At 41.7% G+C, this 17,586-nt stretch overlaps 1 protein-coding gene across 4 annotated transcripts in view; it reads left to right on the top strand.

Annotated features, from left to right (window-relative positions):
• Nucleotides 1–3,984: 3,984 nt before the first annotated feature.
• Nucleotides 3,985–17,586, top strand: part of Flvcr1 (FLVCR choline and heme transporter 1) — a 39,356-nt gene continuing 25,754 nt past the window's right edge. The window contains exons 1-3 of one of the 4 annotated variants that reach the window (XR_002792347.2): nt 3,985–4,881; nt 11,987–12,131; nt 12,638–12,762. Coding sequence is in view for 1 of the 4 variants with exons in the window: in XM_003474243.5 (XP_003474291.2) it covers nt 4,153–4,881; nt 11,987–12,131 (874 nt within the window). In the remaining 3 variants the exon portion in view is untranslated. Of the gene's footprint in view, nt 4,882–11,986; nt 12,132–12,637; nt 12,824–17,586 lie in introns of all 4 variants that reach the window. The other 3 variants (XR_010043310.1, XR_010043309.1, XM_003474243.5) reach the window with 3 other exon arrangements.

Raw genomic sequence — 17,586 nt, 5'->3', positions numbered from 1 at the left:
GCTAGGCAGAACCTCATTGTGGGGAGCATAGGATGGGACAAAACTGCTCACCTCATGGTAGCTATGAAGTACAGAGACAGAGGAAGGAACAGGGTCCAGCGTCCCTTTCCAGATGCCCCAGTGACCTAACTTCCTTCTGGTAGGCCCCATCTCTGAAATTTCACCGTCTCTGGACAGTGCCATGAGCTGGAGATCAAGGTCGGAGCACAAGCTTTTGGAGGACAGTCAGGATCTAAGCCATAGAAAATGACTGGTTTAGTTAGCTTTCCCACGGTATTGGTAAATGTAGAACTTGCAAACTTCCACTATGTAAATAACACTCTCATCATGGACAATTTTAAGCAGCCAATGGTGATGTCACGAGAGCCCAACTAGCTCCTTCAAACCTGGGCAAGCTGGTGCCAGTGCACTACTGTTTGTAAGCATGCCTAGTTATAAATCAAATGATATATTTCTGAATCAGCAGGGAATAGGACTATATGCATTTAAGCTTGAACTGTATTGAAATGTGTAAAGGCATTTGAAGTCATCAATGAACCTAGAGTTCGAAAACTTTTTATGAACCTCACAGGCAGGTTACATGACATGGAGTAATGGGCCCTGCATCGGATGTGGAACTCAGAGATCTAGAAAAATGGTTGAATAATCTGCTCTTGTTCATCAGATTGGTCTCCCTGTGTTAACAACCTCCAATGGCATCACGAACTAAAAGGAAGAAAACAAAAAATACGCAGAAGGGAAAACCCTGGAACTATATTCCCCTAAGAGTGTAATAAGTTGAAAACAAATGAAACTCCTCTATGGGGGAAGTACACATGGGGGATTCTGATTTCCAGTCTTCTCCTCCAGCCCTCCACTCCTGACTTGATCTTTCTGCACATCGGGGCAGGGCAACCTCTGCTGCCCAGGTATAGAGAGCACAGTGACAGTCATGCAAAGTGAAGGTAGGTGGCCCAGATCTACCTTTCTCCCTGCAAAGCATCATGGGTCATGTGTTTACATCTTATTTTCTGAAGCTCCTAGGCTGCAGGAAACCTTTGCTTAGGGTCAGCCACATCACTCCTAGTGGCACCTTGGACTTGGTTCCTATATGCTGTTCAGATCTCCTACCTTTGAGTTGTGACTTACTTAAATCTGACTTGGGAGTTCTACACTCATCCTGTAGCACTATTTTATTAACTCTTCTCCGAGTGATCTTCCTAGCAGTGTCTGATAGAGATTAAGGCTCAAGATAAATTATACCTCCAAACACATCATACAAAGAAGGACTCATACTTAAACCAGTTAATAAGTTCCTAAGAGTGCAGAGACAAGGTTAGGAATTAGCATCAAACTATGAGGTACCACTGAGTGGTCTACCTTTTGGGGCTGCATTCCTTTTTTATTTTTTATTGGTTTTGTGAATCAGGGTCTTGTTGCCTAGTTCAGGCTGGCCTTGAACTCATAGGGATCCTTCTGCTTCAATCTCCGGAATGCTGTAATTACAGGCATGCACCACCACATTCAATTTCTGTGCCCCACTATTTCAACTAGGCACATGAATTTTGTCTAATCTTTTCATTGGACACATTTTTAAAGACACAGTTACAAAGCCAGAAGCAATCTTAGATCTCATACACCTCAATTTTCCATTAAATTTAGGAATCCTATCCACAAAATACCTGCTTTGACACATTTGTTGCAACGTTTAAGGGGGATGACATAGATGATCATTTAATTGTCTAGATATGTTAAGTGGAAGTCCACTCAATTGATCACCTCTGATGATAAGAAAATTACCCCTTCTGATGCAGTGGTAAGAAGAAATACCAAAATGACACCCAGGATTTGGAGGCAGATTTATTTGCATCAGCAGGTACTGATCGGGATCATTCCCAGAATATCAGGCCCAGATCTCTGGTGGTCTAGAACTTTTATATGATCCAAAACCAGGAGGTACAAAGGAGGTGCAAAGGTGAGACAGAACAACCTGGCAGTTCTTTTCATTAGCTGGCAGAGAGCTCATCAATTACAAGGGCAGATAATGATCATCTCTTGGTACGATGGTATGATCAAGCATCCTGTATGTTCAGTTATGCTCTTAGGGTTACAGTAGTCAAGAAAGTAATTACAGAGCCATGAAACAGTTACAGAGTGAACAGTTTCAAAAGAACTAAGTTTTTAAAAGAACCATTTCTCTTGTATACTTTTTCTCTTTCATTTAGACCAACAGTAATTCAAATAAGCCACCATGCACTGTCCTTTTTGATTGCCCTGGGAACATCCTCCATGGATGGGGCATTATAATCATAAATTCAATCTGAATGAGTTTGGAGTAAACAACTGCATAAATAAATAGACAAGATGGGATCAAGCCTAAGTTCACACAATGAAGATGAAACAGGACTTTGTGAAATACAAAAATCTGAGTTGATAACAAGTTAGGCATAGTGGTTCACACCTGTAACCATGGCATCACATAGCTTAGTGCAAGGTCTTAGTTTCAATCCCTTGTACATCTCACCCCCTTCAACATACAAAGAGCTGATAATAGCACTAGTGAGTAATATTTGCTGAGTATTCATATAGATAAGAAGAGGTCAGCTCTGCTTAAGTGCTTTACTAGCCATTCATTTCTCCTAACAATCTCATCAAGAACACTGCCACCATTTTAGAATCGCATATATAATTCTAAGTCCTCTGGCTCCCATGTTTGTTACTTTGTTCAGAGAATATTGTTCAGTAATTTCCAATCATGTTTAGAAAATCATATTGGAGATGGGATTTATAAGATTTTTTTTGTCTTTTTTTTTAATCGGTACCAGGGATCGAACTCATGACTGCCTGCTTGCAAGGCAGGTGCTTATGCCACTGAGCTAAATCCCCAGCCCCCAAGATTTTATTTTTAAAAAGAAATATTCACTTACAAAATAATTTAAAACATTTAAGAGTAACGCCGGCTCATTAGCTAAATTGATTCAGTAAATAAATGGAACACTTACTGTTCACTCAGTCCTCTCACAGGTTCTCAGAAAATAGTCAAAGCAGAAAGCCACAAAACAGTCCAAGCTTACACTTTAGTGGAAAAAGAAAATAACCGGGGGTGGGGTGAAGAATATAGGGCATTTTAGGTGACGAAGTACCAAAAATAAAAATTAAGCAGGGAAAAGGGACGAGGGAGAGCAATTTTCACAGGGTGGCTAAAGAAGACACCATGATACAGGTGTCCTTTAGAGTTTAGGGCCGTAGTAGCATCGAGTCTGTCCTGAGAGATGCCTGATACATTTTTATATACGACTAAAATAATAACGGTAGAAGCAATAAAAGCATGAATGTTCCAAGGTTCTAGATAGCAGCACTTTTGGAGATCAGATCTGTAATACGAATCCTATATGCACCTACTTTCAACTTTGCTTTAATATATATATATATATATATATATATATATATATTTTTTTTTTTTTTTTTTTTTTTTTTTTTTTTTCAATATAGCTTCCCAAAGAGAAGCAGAGCTTTTTCTCTAGACCACGAGTACCCCAGAGCTCTGTGTTCTAGTTCTGGAGGAAAGTACTTGGTTCCATTTTTATTCTTTTAGTTCCTCAGCTCATATAAACATCTGGCACATGTGGGAAACAAGTGTGGAGCCCAGAAACTCCTGGATTCGCGTTCACTTACTAATAGGGGAGCAGGGGCCACAGGCACGACCGCGGCACACAGGTCCCAACCGGTCCAGCCCGCGGGGAGCAACGGGTGGGGCGGGAGGGGGACTCTAATTGCACGAACTCTTTCTCTGGCTGCTCTCTGTACTGACTGCACGGAGTACTGAAAGGTAGCGTGTCTGGATTCAGAGCCCTTCACGCTCCCTTTGAGTAGAATGCCCAACCCGGCTTTTTTAGCAGCTACCGGCAGGTTCACTTCTGTAGTCCTCTGATTGGCTCGCTCCAGAAACCCTCAGATTGGCTCACTCCTGAAGCCTACGGATTGGCTCACACTTGCAGCCCTCGGATTGGCTCCCGCGCTGCCGCGCGCCATGGGGGACTAGGCCTCTGAGTGAACCGCGGCCCGGGTCGCTCTGACCCCGGGCCCTGGGCGCGGGTGGCGGGCTGAGGTGGAATCTGGGGTGTCGGCGAGCGGGCAGGGGCGCGAGGCGGCGGTGGCGGGGAGCCCAGGGACATGCCGCTGTCGGACCATGAGGAGGGGCCCGCGGTGGCGCCCGGGCACCCAGTTGCAAAGGGCTACCTGCTGGTGCCCCCAGGAGCCCCCGACCCGGAGGGACATGGCGAGCAGAACGGGCCCAAGGCCCGCTGCCTGGCGCTGAATGGGGTCTCCCAGCAGGGCGTGGACGCCGCCTCGGGGGCGCAGACACCGCGGGCCCCGGAAGAGGAGACGGAGACGCAGGCGCGGCTGCTGCCCAAGGACGCCGGCGCGGGAACCCCGGGCGGCGAGGGCGCAGAGCCGGCCCGGACGGCGCTGTCTGCGCGGCGCTTCGTGGTGCTGCTCATCTTCTGCCTCTACTCGCTGGTGAACGCCTTCCAGTGGATCCAGTACAGCATCATCAGCAACGTGTTCGAGGGCTTCTACGGGGTGTCGCTGCTCCACATCGACTGGCTGTCCATGGTGTACATGCTGGCCTATGTGCCGCTCATCTTCCCGGCCACCTGGCTGCTGGACACGCGGGGCCTGCGCCTCACCGCCCTGCTGGGCTCTGGCCTCAACTGCCTGGGCGCCTGGGTCAAGTGTGGCAGCGTGCAGCGGCACCTCTTCTGGGTCACCATGCTGGGCCAGTGCCTGTGCTCCGTGGCACAGGTCTTCATCCTGGGCTTGCCTTCCCGCATCGCCTCGGTGTGGTTTGGGCCCAAAGAGGTGTCGACAGCCTGTGCCACCGCCGTGCTGGGCAATCAGGTGAGGTCTGGAGGCAGGATGGGGAGAAGCACGCTTTACAAGACCGGAAGGCGATTTAGGCTTGTGAGTTAGGTGTATGAATGGGTGCCAGGAGACTTCTATATGAAGCGATGAGTAATTGTAAGATAAGAGAGGTTTTGTTTGTTTGTTTGTTTTCCTTTTTGAGACAGGGTCAGTCCAGGCTGACCTTGAATTTATTACCTAGCCCAGGCTGGCCTGGAACTCCTGCCATCCTCCTGCCTCAGGCTTTCAGAGTGCTGAGGTTATAGGCATGCATCACCATGTATGCTGAGAGACAATCTTTTTTTTTTTTTTTTTTTTTGTCTTTTTCGTTTTTATCGAACTCACGACTGCCTGCTTGCAAGGCAGGCGATTATGCCACTGAGCTAAATCCCCAGCCAAATCCCCAGCCAAGAGAGGCAATCTTAAAGATGGCTTTTGACTTTTTTTTTTTAATAAGGACAGAACTTTTAAAACTAGCTTAAAGTGACCATGTTGTCATCTTGCTTTGAAAATTACCTATAAAATAATTAACTATTGATCTGTGCATACGAACATCGTTAGAGAAAACCTGGCAGTATAACAGTGAGCCAGGCTTGCACAAGAATTATCATTGTCCGAAATGTGTGCTTTGCAAAACTAAGATATATGGGATTCTGGGAAATTTGTTTCCATCTTGAGTGGTCACTGTGAACAATCCTTGTTTAATTTTATATATTAGCAGTCAGCACAAAGCTGCACATAGTGGACATATGTGAAGGAGCATTAAATTAATGTTCCAGTGATAAAGACTTAACAGCATTACTAGGTCCAGTTACTGATTTTTGTTAGTAGGATTACACAACAATTAGTGGTCATAGAGTATGTTGTACAAGGGCAGCTAAATTTGGCAAGTCTGCTAAGAAATAACCTGGTCTTTCCCAACACCAAGACTCAAATGCCATTAGTGTTTCAGAAGCATTACTAGGTAAAATATTGTGTGTGTGTGTGTGTGTGTGTGTGTTTCTTGAAGATTGATTCCCTTATTGTAATTTAGATATGGGATCTTATGACACTTTATGTAAGTTAATACTGAGTGTTCATTTATTAAACTATAAGGGATACCAGTTAAAAATGTATTCACCAAGCTGGGCAGTGGTGCACATTTATAATCCCAGCACTTGAAAAACTGAAGTAGGAGAATCGCCATGAGTTCGAGACCAGCCTGGTCTACAAAATGAGTTCAAGGTCAGCCAGAAGTGCATAGCAAAAGCTATGCACCCTATTTTTTGTCCTGTGCTGAGGGTTGAACCTATGGCTTTTACACTAGCTACATATCCAGATCTTTTTATTTTGAGAAAGGTCTCACTAAGTTCCCGGGGCTGACCTTGAGCTCCTGTGTTAGCCTCCCAGGGGCTGGGATCACAGGCATGTACCATTCTACCTAGTTCCAGGTATGCAGTTTGTTTTGTTTTTTTGGTACCAGGGATTGAACTCGCCACCTCGCACTTGCCAGGTAGGTGCTTCTATGCCACTGAACTAAATCCCTGGCCCCAAGGAAGCATTTTGAGCCTAGTGTATAGGGATCATTCAGAATAGTACACAGTCTTATGAGAGCTCGCTAAGGACCTGGGGATATGCGGAGTACTTGTGTGTGTGGTCATTTACTTTAATATGCTAATCTGAACTCTTAGTCTTCCCATTGGATAGATAGGACAACTGAAGCTGGAAGGGGTTGAAGTATTTTCCAAATGTCATGCAGCTTAGTTAGTGTGGACATTCACACTCAAATCTATTCGGTTTCTGATGCCTAGGTTTTAACTTCATATCTATACTGTCAGTCTCTATGCAGGAAACAGCCAGGAGACACTTGGGTGGGTGCTGATGAGACCCCAGGCAGAAATGCTCGGCCAGCTGGCTCTACACAGGTCTGTGACCCTTTCAAAACAAATCAGACCATGTCATTGCCCTGCATTGAGCTTGCCACTGGTGTCCGTAAACTTTTCGTAAACTTTTTTTGTCTCTTTGAGACAGGCTCTCACTCTGCAGTCCAGGCTGGCCTTGAGCTCACTTTGTAGCCCATGCTAATCTTGAACTCACAACAGTCCTCCTGCCTCAGCCTCCTGAGTGCTGGAATGACAGGCATGAAACACCGCGCCCAACTCTTAAAGTGTAAACTCTTTACTCTGAATTACAAACCTTACTGAAAGGCCTACTAAGCTTGGCCTTGCTTGAGCAGCCCTCTGGAATGTTCTCCACAGAACCTCATGCCTACATTCTTAGTGTCACTTCTGAATTCCTTTTAAACATCCAGTGGCATTTCCTGATTCCTTTTAGTGTTGTCCAGTCCACTTTTACTACGTCCTACATTCTAATTCTCCGAGTGGCAGTTATCATTGTCTCCTGTTACTGTATACATGTTTATGCCCAATGTTGTTCAGTGCTCATCTCTTCCCCGCTTGTAGATTGTGAGTTTCAAGGCAATAGGCAGTGGACTAAGTGCACATACTGTGTCAGCAGCACTTGTTACAGGGCCTGGCACTCGCAAACCTCTGTAAAGATAACAGTCGGTGAGTGAGTGCCCTTCAGACCTGTGTAGAGCCAGCTGGCCGAGCATTTCTGCCTGGGGTCTCATCAGCACCCACCCAAGTGTCTCCTGGCTGTTACCTGTGTACCTGTCTGGTTGCAGTCTTAGCTTGGCCATCTGCAGCTCAGCTGATCTCCCCACCTGCCTCTCCCTGCCTCTTTTCTGCGCAGTCCTCCAGTGGGGTCTTTACAGTGCGGGCACTCCTTGCCTCCCGCAGTGGCTGCCATTATCCTTAGGGTAGAATCCAGGCTCTCTAACATGCCTCGAGGAGCCTCCGTATCTGCCTGCTGCCATGCCTCAGCAGCTAGCCCCTCAGCTCCACATGCAAGGTCTCTGTTCTGACCCAAACCGTGCGAATCAGCAGCTTCTCACATGACCCGGTCTGTCCCTGGCAGCCTTTGTGCATAACGCCCTCTTGGCTTGGAACTCTGCTTCACTTAGTGAACTCCAGTCTGCTCTGCTTTCGAGAGAAACTCTTTCCTATTCTTTTTATTTTTTTCTTTCTCTTCTCTATTGGGGATTAAACCCAGGGCCTTCACACTGAGCTGCAATTGCAGCCCTTTTCTGTATTTTTTATTTTGAGACAGGGTCTCCCTGAGTTGCTAAATTGCCTGACCTGGGCTTGAATTTGTCATCCTCCTGTCTCAGCATCCCAGAGTGCTGGGATTATAAGTGTCTGTTGTCTGGGAGTCCCTTTTACTTAGCGTTCTGGATTGGATGATCAATTACGTGATTTCCCCAGCTAGAACTCTCTACTTCCCTATCACAGGGTTCTCTTGTAATTGCCTGTTTGTCTCTGTCCAGCTTTTTCTGTAAAGGAGCAAAAGGATATTTGGTAAATGGTTTCATTTCTACCCCAGCCTCCTTGGAGTCTTTCCAGGTCCAACAAAATCATACTTCCCATCACTGAACTGTCTTACTATTTTGATTTTACTTCTCGTGTTGTGATTATCATAGCCTTATTTTCTTAGTTAAGATAAGTTTCACATAACATAAAATTAACAATTTTAAAGTGTTCATTTCATCATCATTTAGTACGTTTTCAGTGTTGGCAACTGTCTTAATTTTTTTTTTATTTTAAAGAGAAAAAACAAAAATCAAGAGGCAAACAAAGAAAAATAGCAGAACGATGACAACAACAACAAAATCAACAGTGATGCAGGATTTCAAATCATAATGATAGGAATTTAACAGTGGTTGTTATATTGCATATTGTTATCTTCAAAATAGCTGCTCAGGTTACCAGATACAGGCACACAAGATTGATCAATATAATTTCCCTTTGAGTAGTTTCTTTCCCTTTTACTATATCTATTGTAACTTTTGGATCTTATTTACTCTCTGTTTCTTACACTAGTACACTAGTGAGACAACATGGTGTGTAAACATGCGAGTCTGACTTATTTTTTTATTTTTATTTTTTTAAAAATTTTTTTGATCTTTTTGAGACAGGGTCTTTATGCAATTCAGGCTGAACTTGAACTCACTTTGTAGCCCAGGCTGGTCTCAAACTCCCAAAGATCCTTTGAGTGCTGGGATTACAGGCATGAGCCACCACACCTGGCTGCGAGTCTGATTTATTTATGAGTATGGTTTCTAGTTGCATCCATTTACCTATAAAGACTTCAAGTGTATCATTCTTTTTTTTAATTTAAAGAGAAAAAAGAAAGGACATAAAAAAATTTTAATTTTTTTTTAATTTAAAGAGAAAAAAGAAAGGACATAAAAAAACAAAGCAGTAAAAGGGTGCAAGTAATACAAAATATCAAGAAAAAATATATACAGTAAGAAATCACTAGTTAATAGGTTACATATTGTCTTAGAAACAGTTGTCCAAATTATAAAGTTAAAGCATATAAAGTGGACATTTATACAGTGATATTGGAGACAGTTCTGTTCAATGATCCAACAAAAGCTCAGTAATATGGTTTTCCATCCTACACACTCAAACATACCTGCGATTATATTCCTTAGTCCACCTTCCTTTCCTCTCTTTTTTACAATAACAATTATACTTTTTGGGTTTTATTACTCCCACAGTTCTTATTACTTTTTTTGAAGAGAATAAAACCAGACATGACTAAGCAAAACAGAGTCAGAATAGAAGGATGGGCATAGTACATAATGCAAAAATAGAATACCAGGTGATCAAAAGTGGTTACCATTGTGCCTCTTGCTATTTTTAAATTGAGTTGCCTATATCATCAGGTATAATAGAATTGATCAAAACAGTACAGAACAAGACCAATAAAACCTACACTGGAGACCTTACAGGACTTCAAAAAAAGATAATAGTCAAACCATAATGGGCATCATAGTATATCTTATTGCCTTCAAAGTGGTTGCCTATACCCTCAAACTTGATACTATCAAACAAAATAGAATATAGTATAATCAGACAGAACAAGATGGGGAGAGCAATACTGGGGTTCAAATCAGGTTAATAGGAAAACAAAAAAGTTACTATAATATATCCCGCTATTTTTAAATTTAATTTTCCCTTAATTAAAAAAAATGAGAAAAAATAGATTAATTTAAAAAGGGGGGGAGATTGGGATAAAAGAGGACATTGTAACAGAACAAGGCAGGTCAGAACCGAACAATTTGAGCATCATTGTGTTTTACCACCAGATAATCTAACAATAGTAGTTACCATAGTGCCTTTTTCCTTGAATTATTTGAGTATAACTTCGTATGCTATAGCATCAAGCATATCAAGACAGTGTGAAGCCATTCAAGAGAATGAAAGAATTACAGAGTATTTAGAACCAGCTAATAGAAAACGAACAACAGTTTCTATATTATCTCTTTGCCTATAAAAAATTTTGTTTATACGATCGCATATAGTAAAATATAGTAAGATCAACTCATTAATTGCAATGGTTTTAACCTGGGTTGTTCGATTTTAAGTGTATCATTCTATATGGCTGAGTAGTACTGCATTGTATAAAAATACCACGTCTTTTTTATCCATTCCTCAGTTGATGGGCATTTGAGTTGTTTCCCAGATCTAGTTGTTACAGACTGTGCACCTATAAACATGGGTGCACAGATATCCCTGTGCCACTGTCATCTTCTTGTAATTCTGAAATCTTTTTATCTGTCCCTAAATTTGTGCAGTCATTTGCTCTTCTCTCCTTCATCCTTCCTTTGGTAGCCTCTAGTCTGCTTTCTCTATGTGGATTTACCCATATTACCTCTGAATATTTTTAATAAGTGGAACTGTAAGGAGCTGGGGATGTAGCTCAGCAACAATGTGCCACCCTGGCAAGCACAGGGACGTGAGTTCGATCTCTGGTACCAAAACAAACATAAATGGAACTGTACAGTGTACGACCTTTTCTGTCTGGCTTCTTTTACTTGGTGTTTTTAAAGTTGACGTTGCTCCACTGTGTCAGTACTTCGGTCTGTTCCTATGTGTAACTATACTACATTTCCTTTATTCATTTGTCTTCTAATAAACATTTGCCACACTGTCACATTTGGGTATTGTGAAGAGGGCTGCTGTGAACATTCATGTGTATTTATTTGAATACCTGTTTTCGGGTTTTTAGGGATATTCCTACTTGTGGAATTGCTAGGTCTTGTGGTAAAACTTTGTGTGGGTTTGCCAAACTGTCGTCCACAGAGGTGCCGCCCGTTTTACAGTCCTGTCACCAGTGCTCAAGGGTTCCAGCTTTTCTGTTCTTCCCTCCAGTTGGGGTTTTCTCTGGTTGCCATTATTGTAACCCTCCCTGTGGGTGGGGGAATCTCACTGTCATTTTGATGGGCATTTCTCTAGTGACTGATGTTATTCAGGCAGCAGTGCTTGGTGGCTATTTTTGTATTCTGTGGAAAAATGTCTTTTCAAGTTCTTCAGCCATTTTTAAATTAGACTTTTTTGTCTTTTTGGTGTTGAGCTGTAAGAATTCTTGATTCTGGGTGTTAGCCCCTTATCTGATACATGACTTGCAAGTATTTTTCCCATTCTTTTTGCAGCCCTTTCATGCACTCTTTTTTCTCTTTTTAACTGTAAGCATCTAAAGGGCCAAGACTACATCTACCACAGCACTCCTAGAAGCATTCAGACAGTGTGAACTCAGTATTTGTTAACTAGGAAAGGGGTTTGTCTGCAGTCTCCTTTTAAGAATGTACTAAGGAGCAAAGACATTTGAACATAGTTTGGTTTTGTTTGTTTGTCTTTTTTTTTTTTTTAATCTTTTTCCTTTTTATCGGTACCAGGGATTGAACTCACGACTGCCTGCTTACAAGGCAGGTGCTTATGCCGCTGAGCTAAATCCCCAGCCCCTGTTTGTTTGTCTTTTTGAGACAGGGTCTCGCTGTGCAGTTCAGGCTGGCCTTGAGCTCACTTTGTAGCCCAGGCTGGTCTCGAACTCGCAAGAATTCTCCTGCCTCAGCCTCCCGAGTGCTGGGATTACAGGTGTAAGCCACCACGCCCGGCTTAAACATAGTTTGTAAACACTTGTTTGTCCTCATGTTCTGGGAAGTACCAGGGTTTACTTTGTTTCTCTAATGATAACAGGACTGTTTATTTTGCAGCTTGGAACTGCAGTTGGCTTTTTGCTGCCACCCGTTTTAGTGCCCAACACACAGAATGACACAGATCGCCTGACTCGTAGTATCAGCACCATGTTTTATGGGACCTCAGGTGTTTCTTCATTTTTATTTATTTTAACAGCAATTGGTAAGTGAATTAATTTCCCCAATGTTTGGGTAGATGCATGACAATCCGATAAGAGAACTAATCCTGGAATTTTTTACGGATAACATTTGAAATAGCATTTGCTTGTTTCATTCTTGCTGGGTACTGCTGCTTAGGTAATGAATTGTACACCCCTTGGGGTAAGTTCTGGTCCACTACATGATTTGAATATTGTAAAGACTAATCCATTTCATTTATCTCCCTACTAACTTTCTTTCCTGATAAATGTTGATTTCAAACATACTTCCTGCCTCCTCTTCCCATGTTCGTCTACACGGGCTGGATCTTAAGCCCACCTAGCCAGAAACAAGTTCTTGTCATGCTTTGAAATGACTCAGCTAGGCGCCCATCTTCCTTTTAGTAATAAGTCCTCCTGAGGGTCCCCATTTTAGAATTAACTGGGCCTGAAAATGTTGACCAGCAATGACCCTAGGTAGCAGCAAGCTGTCCGGCAGAATTTCAAACTGTGGCAACTGTCTGCTTGGTAGGCCACTCCAGCAAGGCTCGGCTGCTGCCACCGGTCCCTGAGTCCTCTCGCCTGGGCCTGTCTTGAAGCAGTCAGTCAGAATCAGCTGCAAGCAGTCATCACCAGTTTGGAAGAAGCTTTGGGAAGGTCTGCTCTTTTCAGTTTGTTTTTAATGGGAAGCAGTTTCGATTTCAGGGATAAATGATAGGTAAGGTGGATTTAAGTAATAGAGCTGCTAAGTTAACTATAATGATGTCCTTCAGGCACTCAGTATCCTAAATGAGGTTGAAGAGGAAATGAAGTATAAAACTGAAAAACCATCTTTTCATTAAAATTTATAATTAAAGTGCTTTATAGTTGGAAATCTTAAGTATGTACATCAACTTTTACCATGGCTATCGTAGTACTGAAAAATTTGTATTTTGTGATTCTCAAATGCGAAATCTGCAGTTTGGAGAGAAATGTGTGCTGGGTTCTAGAGCAGTGGTGGCGAATCTGTGGCACGCACACTGCAGTAGCCGTTGGTATCGTTGAAAGCTCTGATGGGTTCGCCATCACTGCTGTAGAATACTTCAGTAGAGACTATGATGGTAGGTGAGCTGCAGGACCCAGGTGTAATTTCCCTTAAGATGATGGACAGAATACTTCTGTGGTAGCAGGTGAAGTATTCTGACTTGGTCAGTCTGCTTATTATTGCTGTTTATGCTAAGTCAGGGAGTAGTATATTTGCACTGTACAAACTGCTGAAAAAAGGACTAATTATCCCTGTCCCATTTTAGCAGTTTAATAGTTTGAAAAGAAGTCTGTACTGTGTGCGGGAAGCCCTCTTGAATCTCTTTTTCTGGTAGCTATATTTGACTTGCTTCATGAAAGAGGAATTATTGTTTATAAAGTTGCATAAATGGACTGCCCATGAGGATTTTTTTATAGACAAGCCCTTGCTGTGTTGCCCAGGCTGGCTTCAAACTTAACAGCTTACTGCCTCAGCTTCTTGAGCAGCTGGGGTTATAGGCTTGGGTCACTGTGTAATGCTGGTTTGAAGGATTTTTAAAGTGTAAAATCTTCTTGCCTTTGATTGTCTCTTAGAAAGAGTAATGAGCTATATGTAAGTTATGAAAAAGTATGAAATTAAATATATACCATATATAAGTACATGTTGTTTACAGTAGTACTAATATAAGATATTTATTTGCTGAAAGAACAGGCTAAAGAATGCTAATAATGGGGCTGGAGATATAGCTCAGCGGCATAAGCACCTGCCTTGCAAGCAGGCAGTCGTGAGTTCGATCCCCGGTACCGATAAAAAGGAAAAAGACAAAAAAAAGAATGCTAATAATAGGTCTGGACTATAGCATATTGTTCTATTACTTGAGAAATTAAAAGTGAGCTATTTTTATACTTAATTGGTTGTTTACATATAGCTTAGGAGTACAAAGTGGAAATAGAGATGGAAAGAAACTTGGAAAGAGAATGAAAAGGGGTTTATTGTGGAGTTTGTCTTATAATCTCTAATTTTAGTATATACTAGCGGACATAGTATAAAAACAAGGAAATACACAGTTGTGATATGAACATCTTACATTGAAAATTGTGACATTTAAATGGAGTATCTACTTGTTTCCATCATACTTCCTGTTGAGGAAAATTTTTATTATTTTTAAGATCCTTACTTATTTAAAACTGCTTAATTACTAAGAGATGATCCATATCCCTCTAAAGTCTATCCCTAATTACTTTGGAAAGCCAATCAGATGTTTATAAAATGGTTTAATTTAGCCATCGTTTCCCCCTACATGACATGTACTGAATTGATATCCAGCAGTCTCTGTGAAATCCTGTCTGGATGGTTCAAACTGCGGCATCTTTTCCTCTCCCTTGGGGAATGTCTGTGAATGGGCGCTGTCCAGCAGTTGCAGGAATTAACCCGGGCTTTCCGCTGCATGCCAGTTCCTGTGGGCGAGCTCTGTCGTGCCTCTCACAGCTGGGCACCAAGTGTGGTTGGAGGCACAGATGTGCGTGTCTCACTCAGACCACACATGCATTTGAGGAAGGTTTGGTTACTGTTTATATTTTACAGATGAGGAAACGCAGTCAGACACATTTAATCTGCTCAGAATCACTGTTAATAAACACTCAAGATCAGATTTACACTTGGGCACTGTATCCCCATATACAAAAAAATAGATCGTTTGAACTTTTCCTTGGCCTTGGCTTTCTGTTCCAGTTCACATTCCTCTTCTGCGAGTGGTGGTACTGTTGTATGTAAAATCTGTCTTGTGCAGCAGCGCAGTGAACTTAACATTTCCCTCAGGAGTGTCCATTAAAGTCCTTTCCTGATTCAGTACAGTACGTGACTGGCAGAAACCAAAGGTGGTGCCAGCAGAATGCTTACTACTGCTGTACTTAAGCCCAGATGTAGAGAACATGCATGCACAATTTAATGTTCAGTCTTCTGTTCAAAAGGTGCGACTGTGCACACACTGTAAACTGTTTTTTTTTTTTTGGTCTTTTTTGTTTCTATGGATACCAGGGATTGAACTCACGACTTCCTGCTTGCAAGGCAGGTGCTTATGCCACTGAGCTAAATCCCCAGCCCCCAACTATAAACTTTTAACAGAAATATATTTTACTTACTCAGTAAAATTTTAAGCTCCTGAGTGTGGCAAAGTTTCTAATTTTTAAAAATAGTATTTCTTGAGAAAGGGAATGTATTTTGTGCATCATCTGTTATATAATTCCAAAAGCCTTTCAAATATTTCATGGCACGTAATCCTCATAACAATGTGTTATGATTTGCAGTCTATAGATGAGAAAGCTAAAAGCCAAGGTACAGGAATTGACTCCCCAAAGTCACACAGTGGAATAGGGCTCAAACCTACATTTGTCCTAAAACAAGGTAGCATATGTATAAATGTTTGAACCACACAAGGACCCAAAGTGAAATCCAAAGGTAAAGTTACAACGTGATTTCAGAAAGTACACAGAAGTGGCATGCTACACAGTCATGTAGGAGAAGTTCAAACATGGTGTGCAAGAGTCGCTTGTCTACTGTGTGTCCGGGATGGAAGGTGACCACTTCCATAGGTACTTATTTTTGTGGCACAAATGTTTTAGGGGAGAAGAGTAGAAGGCTATCATTTTCAGTTTTGAGGAGAGCAGAAAAATCATTTTCATCATTGTTATTTACCAGCAGCAAGGTCACAGATCAGTGACTTTTTGTTCATCTTTTTCTTCACACAGACTATTTTTAAATATGACTTTACCACAGTATGTAGCTGCTAGATAGAGACTTGATTTTGCCAAGAGGTCATCTGAAACTGAGAGATAATACTTAGGTTCAGAAACTGAAGAGTAATACTTGTATTCAGAAACTAAATCTAGTAAAGACTGGTAAGAATTTTTTTCATATTTGCAGGAAATTCTGAGTCAGATTTGAGCCATTTAGACTTACTTTACCATAGAAAATAAAAACCTAGGAAAGGGGCTGGACGGTCAGGAAACACCCATGACTGTCTTGTGAGCAGTTTTCACAGTCTGACACTTTGTGTACAACTGTGGGAGTTCTGTGTTACCAGTGGTGATAGAAAGAGAAGTCCCTAAATAGGATACAAAGAGACTTTTGGGAGAAGGCACCACACTTCCTAGCAGTACAAGGAGCAGGCAGGGTAAAAGGACAAGAAAGGGAAGACTTGGAAGAGCTTGAAGGTTTCACATGTTCCGGTGCTTCAGTGTAAGGATACTAAGTAGTCTATACTTAGGAATTATAGCTCCTCTTGAATTAGTTGAGAGATCTGTAAAAACAGAAGTCTATTTTAATTTGGTAAGATTTAGTGATATCATAATTAATGGCTTGGGTCAGCACAGAATTTTCTTTTTTATTACCAGATAGAATTAGAGAATCACGTTATTTTGTGGAAGTAATAAGGTTACATTACTATATTGATAGCATGTGAACAATTTTGTGTTTCATATACAAGGTGTGATCAACATAGATGATGGATGTTTACAAATAATTATTACAATAAAGATGCATTGGCATTAATCCCCTCAGTATACTCTCCTTCACTTTGAACACACTTACTGCAACATTTTTGCCACTTTCTAAAGCATTTCTTGAAGTCTTCTTAAGTGTCTTTGCAAGCTGTGATCAAAAGTAGGGTCAGTGTTGCTGCTGAAAAAATTGGGTGAATGTTGCTGTTGCCATTCAAGAGAAAGGCAAGGAGCCGGGGGTTTAGCTCAGTGGTATAAGCGCCTGCTTGGCAAGAGAGAGGCAAGCCCGTTAAGAACATGACCATGTGGCCTCACCACTTATCCCCGAATCTGGCACTGAGTGACTTTTGGCTCTTTCTCAAAATCAACATGACCATGAAGGATTAACGTTTGGAATAAATTCAGGACATTGAGGCAGCCAGGGCAGCGCAACTGAAGACGTAGAGGAAGGCTTCCAGAACTGCTGGAGAAAGTGAGGAGAATGATGGGATAGGTGTGTTAAAACAAGGGAGAATGTTTGAGGGGGTGATTGGCAACATCCTTTACCATAATAAAAGGTTTTCCAACATTCGCTGTAGTTTTCGATCATCCTTTATCACTTTTCAAGTTACATACTAGAGGTTCTGATTATTGAACCTGGTGTACAATCTCAGAATCTGAATTACATTTAAATTTCCAAATGCTTCCATTTAACAGTTAGGTTCATGAACCCTAGCCCTCTGTCAGACTATACGATGGGCCTCACTTGCTGGAAGAAAGAAATTGTCATGAACAAAAGAGGGAAAGCAGGAATATACAGTTTTCAAAAAGAAAAAAATCAGAATGAAAAACAGAAGTTCTAAGTCTTCCCCAAAAAGATTAGTTTTTTCCCCTTGGATGCTTATCTTGTTTTTTCTTTTTGAATTTGTCCTATTTTGTTAATCCAAAAGAATATACTTGCTCATGCAATCTCTGAAAACAAAATGCTTCTTAGTGTCATTT

This window comes from Cavia porcellus, unplaced genomic scaffold (genome assembly GCF_034190915.1).
Source record: "Cavia porcellus strain 051 isolate PalLab524CR breed Dunkin Hartley unplaced genomic scaffold, mCavPor4.1 scaffold_26, whole genome shotgun sequence".
Taxonomy (NCBI): Eukaryota; Metazoa; Chordata; class Mammalia; order Rodentia; family Caviidae; genus Cavia; species Cavia porcellus.
The sequence above is the reverse complement of the archived record's forward strand: the minus strand, read 5'-3'. Positions and strand labels throughout refer to the sequence as shown.